We start from the raw sequence: 9,295 nt of genomic DNA, 5'->3' as shown, positions 1-9,295 counted from the left end.
TCCCTCCCACCCCCCACCACTCCAGCAACCCTCAGTTTGTTTCCTGAGATTAAGAATTCCTCATATCAGTGAGGTCATATGATACATGTCTTTCTCTGATTGACTTATTTCGCTCAGCATAATACCCTCCAGTTCCATCCACGTCGACGGCCAGGCTTTCTCCATCTCTTCCTTTGAAGTTCATACTAAAGTTATGTTCCATTGACTCAACTCCATTTCATAAATGATGGGCTGGGTTCAGAGATGAGAAATGGCTGGAGGCACAGCTATAGCCCTTGGGAAGCATAGAATTAAATAGTGGTGGGGATGGAGCTTGAGAGTAGCATAGATAATAGACTAGCTAGTAGGGTCAATGAGAAAAGAGGTTAAACTTGGAAGAGGGAAACTACCATTGTTGTTTTGCAATATTGGCAGAAGGCTCTCCAGAGGAGGTGGTATTTGAGTTGGTCCTTGAGTGGTGAATCCTGAAGAGGTGGACATATGTTCCACGTCTGTTCAGTTAGCTAACTGTATCTAGCTTGTTTCTTAAAAGTTTGTGAAAGTTAATTGGACATTTATCTCGTGTGGCCACAGTTCTATTTTGCATATGAAGCAATTCGGTTTTTAGAATTGCTTTTGAATTAAAAACCACCACCACCACCACAAGGTAAAAACCTCAACAATGGAACTCAGAAGTTGCCTGATGTTACCTTTAGTCATTTTTCAGGGAGACAGAGGAAATGGCACAAAGGGGGAAAATATTTTTTGCCATTTAGAAATACCTGTTTTGAAATGGGCTGAGTAGAAGCAATGGCAGAATCTTTGTGTGTTCCCATGTGTGTATGCTTATAAAAACAAAAGCAAAACCCAACTGTTGATTTTTGCTCTTTTCAAAATGTCACAAGTGTAAAGGCTACCATGTTCCATGGTGGTGAGGTGCTCAGACTGCTAGATGCTAGCCCTAGACTTCTAAATGCTCCCACAGGACAGTTGAGGGCAGAGACATGGGCCAGGTAGCCCCTTGTTTCACTGTTCTTGGGGGCTCTGAACTCAAGCAGGAAGGGAAGGAGTCCAAAATGCTCAAACTGGAAGGGACATTTAGCACAAAGCATTGGTAATAACCAGTCTATATATAGAGTTCAGTGTGTTTCCTTCCTGAAGGGCTCTGCACCATAAATAAAGTAAAACCAATAATTATCAATGGTCAACTGGGCCATGTCCTGAACAAAAGTATTCAGATGGGCATAAATCATAGTGTCTAAGCAAACAGACTGGAGAGGAATCTACCAGCTGTTTTCCTGAGGATTAGAGAAAAAACTATTGCCCAGTGATATTTTTTTTAAAGCTTTAAATGAGGGTCTTATGAATCTGTAAGAGCTTCGTCTTTTCTTCTTCTTTCTTTTTAGGGCTAAAAAATGGGATCTTTTAATTAAGTTTATTTATTGTGTCTGTATATGAACTTTATGATAATAGCACAAATTTATTTATTCATCTAAGGAGCATTTATTTCCCTGTACCAAGCACAGGGTTTTTTGTTTGTTTGTTTTAGTTTTTTTGAAGACTTTTTCTCCTAAATGAAGAATATTAAAAATCTCAGGTAAGGGAATAAGATTTTGACTTATTCCACGTTAACCAAAATATGACCTTTTCCCCCCTTCATTGGTTTTTCTTCCTTGTGTGCATTTTTTGCACAACTTAAATAGGTTAATGGTCACTGTATATAGCTAGCATTATACTACATATTTATATGGGGAGTGTGCCTACTTTTGTGAAGCTATTTTAAGAAAAAAAAAAAAAACTACAATTACTCATTATTTACGCACACTTCGGGCTGTTCCTCTCAGGCATGAGTGTTGTGTGCTGGTAGACCTTCATGCTACATGTGATTACTTGGAAAGAGATGTTTTGAAAATGTCTCCTAGTTAGAGCCTTGGAATACCTGAGCAGCAGTATGTGGAAGGAGAGGAGCAGGAACATGTTATTTATGGCTGTATAATGTTAGTTTCAAAATGACACTGGGTATCCTCTGGCACAATTTGTTAACTCAGTTTCTTGAAGTTTGGTACTATCAGAATTAAAACCAGTTGCATGGGAGTACTGGCTTTCAGGAGAAGACTCCTCTGTGGCAACGCTTCCTGTCACCTCTACCCATTTTTATAAAAGTTCATGTTGATTGTAGGGCGTGGGAGTTTGGAGAAGAATTTGAGTGCTCCCGGAAAGCAACTTCTTTAGTAATGGTAAATCAGTGAAGGATGGCATGCCTCTTTAAAAAATTCAATGTAACAAACATTTGTTGCTTTACTTGGCTCAATGTTAATGCCCAGAGTTACAGATATGAGTAATAATGGGGTTGCTGACCTCAAGGGGCTCAGTCTAGTGGAGGAGTCTGAGAGGTGAGTGAATGTTATCTTGCCAGTCTGATAAATGCACCAACCTGATAAGTGCAACACGAGAAGCTTGGAAGAGGAACAAGGGAGACATTCTAAAAGAGCTAACGTCTGGGCTGGATTTTGACAGGAGTGAGAGCTTCCAGGGATTTCTACTGAATATTAATTTGCATAGTTTAAAGAATGGATGTTAGTCCTCCCACTTTACTATCACCTAAAAAAATTTGGTGGCTTTCCAAAGATGAATGTCCCTTTAATAACTTCTGAAACTTTTATTACATAGATTTTAAGATTATCTGATTCTCGAACAATTGAGAGGAAGAATGAGTTGAAGGGTTTAGGATGCTTAGATCGTATGAAGGTGACACAGTAGCCAGTGATGATAGAACATGGATTCTTAATGAAGAAGCATTGCTGAGTGACACAAAGTCCGAAAGGTGGTCCTTTTAGTTTAACAATAATTGCTTTATGACTAATGTACTATCCCTGGCTAAAATGTTCCTTGGTTTGAACTCCTGTTTCTTTTTAAGAACTAGGTTAGAAACTCCTGTTAATGATTTAGGTTATAAGATACTTGAATAAATAAACTACTTCCCATAATTTGGCTTTCTTCAGATTGGGGCTGTAAGTTTCTATCTGTATTGCTACAGATTTTCTGGCATGTTTAGTGTGTATAAAAAGTTTCTATTCTTTGCTTCTAATTAAGAACTCAGGGTGCTCTACAGACATCGTTTATTGTTATTTATGAAAATATTGCATTTAAAAATAATTGAGGTATGCATTGGTAAATAGTTTCTTATAAGCCAGACTTTTACAGAATATTAATATATAACAAATCATTTCCTTTAGAGGGTCGGAAAAAATCTCAAACTTTCAACTAGAAGATGTGCTCACTAACAGCTGTTTCCTATAATAGAAGCAATTTGCATGCAGAATAGAGAAAATGAATTCAACAAAAGGGGGTATAGAGAAGCAGCCATAACTTCCCTGGCATGTACCGCAGCCCCCAGAATAAACTTCCTTCAAGGGACTTTGGCACGATTAATCCCCAGCGACCTGGACACTGAAACTGCTGTGTGGCAGAGAGGCTTTGCAGTCTGCAAATGTCATGGGTGTAATACGAGCCTTCTGTTTGGGGTGAGGTGGGGAGTGCTCAGTGCTTTTGGTGGCATATCCTCTCCCAAGGGTCCAGGAGATTTGAATATTCATGACAGGTCGGCAGGTGGTTAGTGGATGCTGGACTGAAGCTACTCTGAGTTGTTTCGCTTTTTCATTTTTTTTTTCTTTTTATTAGAGACACTTGTAAAGTCAGGTGAGATTCCTCATTCCTGATTGACTTCTGATGTCCTTTAGGGGAAGGGTCCCTGAGGTGGGTTAAAGGAGATGTCCAAGTGTTAAAATCCTATCTTCAGTATACCTCTTTATAACCATAGTTGTACTTGTGGAATGTCTAACGAATCTTCATGTGTATCATCACCGTTGTCTAGAAGAAAAATAACTTACACTTGAATTTCTATACGTACATAGTCTTCTTGCATCTTGACGGCCATGCTTACAGTTGGGTATATGGTTCTCTTTCTCTCTCTCTCAAGAGTGAGAGAATCTTAAGCAGGCTCCATGCCCAGCGTGGAGTCAGATGTGGGGCTCTATCTCACAACCCTGAGATCATGACCTGAGCTGAAACCAAGAGTCAGACGCTTAACTGACTGAGCCACCCAGCGGCCTGATGGTGTTCTCTCTTTTAAAGCTGAAGGAAGTGGAAGCTGTCTGGAGAATTCTTAGCCCCAGGGGCCATGGACCTGAGTCTTATCATCAAAATCCAGGGCTCTACTTGCTGCCTTCTTTCTATTTTCATCTGAAAAGTTTATATGACAATTGGGTATTTCACGGATTAGATTTCCTGCCTCACTTCAGTCACTTTTTGAGAACTTACATGTGCCAGGATCTGTGCTGTGTCTTATATATACATCATCCCTGTTTAATCCTTACACTGGAAGAAAACCCAATGTTCAGAGCTCTGAATTAGAGTAACTTTCAGTAACCAGATGTAGCCTGGTTAGCCTGAGGTGGAGCCCGGATTGGCACCCACGTGTGCCTAAGCCCTTGACACTTGACACTCATTATCTTCCTGAGGTGAACGTTTCTGTCCTTGAAGGCTGGAAGTAAATTACAGATGAGATTCCTGAATATATGGTAATGGGGAACTCTGTTGAGCGTCAAACCCGTAATTCAGACAGTGAATGCTTTGGGAGGGTAAAAGAGGAAGAGATGATAGTACTTTGTGGTCTGGAGAGGCCACAAAATTTGTGATGAAATTTGAATTTGAACTAGAGAGGATACTAACAGTATTATCAAAGTGTGATGGAAGGAATGGCAGGAGGACGGGGCATAGTTGGGACATGCTGGGCATATTTGGGGGGAGTTGGTGCACTTGAATGTAGCATAGGAAGATTGATGGGTGACAAAAGAGGAAGGCTGCAAAGGTAGGCTGGAGCCCTGCTGCAGAGGACTTGAGCTGCCACATAGAGGACTGTGTTGCCTTGATGTTCAGCATCCACATTTTTACTTCTTTGTGGTACTATCAAATGCAGTCTTAGCTGGAATAATTTCAGTTGGCTTGTGACTGATTTTGATTTAATTGATATTCTAGTGGTATGAAATCATATCTGGCTTCTTGAGGGTGTCTCTCATTTCCCAAGAACTTGCCTAAATAGTCTCGCCTAATTCTTTTTTTTGGAGAGGGGGGACTGGGAACAGTGACACTGTGGGCACCAATAACATTGGGAGACTCTGGATTTGGGATTTTCTAAGGAAGGAGGGTGTCCTGCCACTTTTTGGCATAGAAATCCAAAAAGTGAGGGGTTTAAGGATGGGGTAATTTACATCAAAGACCTGACATAGACAGTACTTTTGTTAGGAAACTTTCAAGCTTTGGATCATAGGAGCTATCCTCAATTTCCCTAAAGCTTTAGGGCAGGGTGACAACTGAAGTCAAGTTATTACTAATCATGGTTGACTGCGATGAGATGCCTTCATCAAGATTTTAACAAATAGCTTACAGATTTGCTTTACCTAGGAAAATTATTGTAGATTCTGGAGAAGTAAAGGATAGATCAGAGATGGAGATGGGGATTTAGCAAAGGGCTGTGAAAATTGAGCATGATCTAGATAGTAGAGTGGGTTTTGTTTTTTTTTTTTCCAAAAGAAAGAATGCCTTTTTGTCTTTTATTCTCCTCTCACCTATTTTCTCTTTTTAATGTTGCAGTGTGCAAAGATCCACCTTACAAAGTAGAAGAATCTGGGTATGCTGGTTTCATTTTGCCAATTGAGGTTTATTTTAAAAACAAGGTATGTAATCTTTACCCATTAATCTTTCAGTGGAAGATCCTCCATTAAACAAATGATGTTTAAAATAATTTTGATTCATAAACACTTCTATCGCTAGATGATTTGAAAATAACAGTTAAATTTGTCTTCTAGGAATTTTGGCTATTGTTACCCTTAATTATAGAGGAAGTGGCTAAAGATAATTTCAATTATGTGAAGCCAGATTATATGAAATTCATTAAACTTTCCTTTTTAAGAGAAGAATGATTACCATTTGAAAAAGAAGATTAATATATGTTTGTAAAATAGAAAAGAGAAATTAGGTTTTTTCAGTGAAATGCTCCTTTTCTCATTTTCATATTTTTAGGATTTTAGACACTTGCAAAGAATAATCTCTCATTTATCTTCGGCTGCCACACACACATGGCATACATACACAATTATATCAGCTTGACATATAGATTTTACTGGATTTAAAAGTATATATGTAGCAAAACACACAGACTATATAATATTACAAATTGCTCAACCTCTGTGGGGTTCACTTTTCTTATTTATAAAATGGGGATAGGATAAGAGTATCTACCTCATAAGGGGGCTATGAAGATTAGATGCAGTATGTTTGTGTAGAATATTTAGAATAATGCTTCATGTATAAGTAAGCACTTGGTAAATGCTAATGATTACTTTTCTCAGTAATAATACTGAAATGTTCACGTTTTTTATCAAATCAGAATTTGTTGAGATGCGTTATGTCTGCTCATGTGATATGACTTCACATTGATGTATTGATTTATTTTTTCTCATATCAATTTGGATTTCCCTAAAACCAGCTTTTAGCTTTTTTTATGTGAAAATTTGAGATATAATTTGCATATCATAAAATTCATTTTTTTTTAAAGTGTGCAAGTCTTCAGGTTTTAGTATATTGTGCAGACATCACCACTATCTAATTCTATGACTTTCTTAGGATTTTCACCACCCCGTAGTGAAACCCTGTACCTAGGGCAGTCACTCATTCTTCCCTCCTCCAGCCCCTGGCAATGATTAATCTACTTCCTTTCTTGATGTAATTTCCTATTCTGGTGATTTCATATAAATGTGTGACCATTTGTGCCTGGCTTCTTTCACTTAGTATGTCTTTAAGGTTTACCCACATTATAGGATGCATTGATATCCTTAGTATTTTTTTTAATAACTGAATAAAACCCTGTTGTATGAATATACCACATTCTGTTTATTAATTCATATTTTGCTGGAAATTTGACTTTTTTCCACCTTTGCCTACTGTAAATCATGCTGTTGTGAATATTCATATACAAGTTTTTGTGTGGATGTATGTTTTCAAATCTCCTGGGTATATACCTAAGTGGAGTGGTTGGATCATATGGTAACTCTATGTTTAACTTTTTGAAGAACTGTCAACTGTTTTCCAAAATGACTGCACTATTACACATTCCCATCAGCAGTGGTGGGAAGGATCCAGTTTCTCCACATCCTGGAAAACACTTGTCATTTTCCTTTTTTAAAATTATAATTATCATGGTGCATGTGAAATGGCTTTGGTATGTATTTGCCTGATGACTTATGATTTTGAACATCTTTTCATATGCTTATTGTCCATTTGTTTATTTTCTTTGGAGAAATGACCCTTTAAATCTTTTTTTTTTTTTTAAAGATTTTATTTATTTATTTGACAGAGAGAGACACAGTGAGAGAGGGAACACAAGCAGGGGGAGTGGGAGAGGGAGAAGCAGGCTTCCCGCAGAGCAGGAAGTCCGATGTGGGGCTTGATCCCAGGATCCTGGGATCATGACCTGAGCCGAAGGCAGACGCTTAACGACTGAGCCACCCAGGCGCCCGACCCTTTAAATCTTTTGCCCATTTTTTTAAAGTATTGATTTTCAATTAAAGTGGTTGTGTTTATGGGAAGGAGCGAGAGCCTGTATCTCCACCCATACCTGTTTTCAGTATTCTAGAAGTTTACTATTTTTTTAAAAAATTTTATTTATTTGACAGGGAGGGGGAAAGAGCACAAGCAGGGGGAGCTGCAGACAGAGGGAGAGAGAGGGAGAAGCAGGCTCCCTGCTGAACAGGGAGCCTGATGCAGGGCTTGATCCCAGGGCCCTGGGGTCATGACTTGAGCCGAAGGCAGACACTTAACTTACTGAGCCACCCTCAATAATTCTAGAAGTTTAATTAATAAAGATCATGTGGTGCTTTTCTTCCCTCTTGTCACTCATCCAGTGTTTTATTTCATCTAGGCATTGGGCTGCCCATAGGAAGAGTCTAGGCTTTCAAGCCAGAAAAGGTGTTGTTCCAAAGAAATGAGGGGCTAGACAGTTATGATCTCTTGTGGGAGGATCATAATGGCTGTAGCATTCTGTTCCTATCTCCTTAAGTCAATTTAACATTGCACTGGCTTCAGTTTGGAAATAATGCGGTAGTGAGGTATCTTCTCTCCTTTGTTTTTACCTTTTCTGGTCAATTTTACAGGCTGTCTGTTCAATAGAAAAAATTATTTTCTGAATTACTCAATTCCCTTATTTACAGAAATAACCGGAATCTCTCTGCACACCACACACATGTGCACACACACACACACACACACAGGTTCAGTCTTCTCGGCACTTTGGGTAGTCATTCTTATGACTCATCTTCTTGACTCATTTTGTGAAGAATTGTAGTTTATTAAAAAAATGAAGGGAGGGGACGCCTGGGTGACTCAGTTGGTTAAGCGTATGCCTTCGGCTCAGGTCATGATCTCAGGGTCCTGGGATCGAGCCCCGCATCGGGCTCCCTGCTCGGCGGGGAGCCTGCTTCTCCCTCTGCCTGCTGCTCCGCCTGCTTGTGCTCTCTCTCTCTCTCTGACATAAATAAATAAAATCTTTAAAAAAAAAAAAATGAAGGAAGAAAGAGGCACATGAGATGGAAAGCAGTAATTCCTTTGGGGCCATTATGAAATAGACCCTTGAGTTGAACACCATTAAATAGATTTTCTGTTTAGCATCCATATGAGTTTATTTCAATTTTCTAGTTTTAAATTGTCTTTAAGATTTTATAGTTAATAATTGCTATTTTTATAGGTACACAATGAGACATCTATATTTCACTGTTTGTAATATGGAAAAGTGAGATACACCTAATTGGTCCTATGTAGAGATGTGGATCACTAAATGGTGGGTTAGGAATACACGGAATGCTATACAGCAATTAATGTAACAACATGGATAAGTCTCAAAAACAAGAATGACAACTTAAAAGTTACGGAAGTATATGGTTATGATACCATTTATGTATGTTTTTATAAGCCACTGAAGCTGAGAATAAATAATGTTCTAGAAATACACATACGTAGCTCAAGAGTGTGAATTGAACTGATAGCACGGGAACTAAGTAGCATTGGTTCCTGGGAGGATCCATAGAGCAGCTTATATTTATAAAATTGTATCCTTTGGGGTGCCTGAGTGGCTCAGTCAGTTAAGTGTCTGCCTTCCGCTCAGGTCATGATCCCAGGGTCATGAGATCGAGTCCCCCATCGGATCCTCAGCAGGGAGTCTGCTTCTCCCTCTCCCTCTGCCCCTCCCCCTGCTTGTACTTTC

General features: G+C 39.0%; 1 protein-coding gene across 2 annotated transcripts in view; it reads left to right on the top strand.

Moving 5' to 3' along the window:
- Window positions 1-9,295, top strand: part of MLLT3 (MLLT3 super elongation complex subunit) — a 281,107-nt gene that overhangs the window by 150,287 nt on the left and 121,525 nt on the right. For both annotated transcript variants that reach the window (XM_081803019.1, XM_081803021.1), the window contains exon 3: window positions 5,632-5,714. In XM_081803019.1, coding sequence (XP_081659145.1) covers window positions 5,632-5,714 — 83 coding nt within the window. The remainder of the gene's footprint in view (window positions 1-5,631; window positions 5,715-9,295) is intronic.

Source organism: Leptonychotes weddellii, chromosome 14 (genome assembly GCF_054177405.1).
Source record: "Leptonychotes weddellii isolate Sample4059 chromosome 14, ASM5417740v2, whole genome shotgun sequence".
Classification (NCBI taxonomy): Eukaryota; Metazoa; Chordata; class Mammalia; order Carnivora; family Phocidae; genus Leptonychotes; species Leptonychotes weddellii.
Note: the sequence above shows the minus strand (reverse complement) of the source record. Positions and strands in the feature narration are given on the sequence as shown.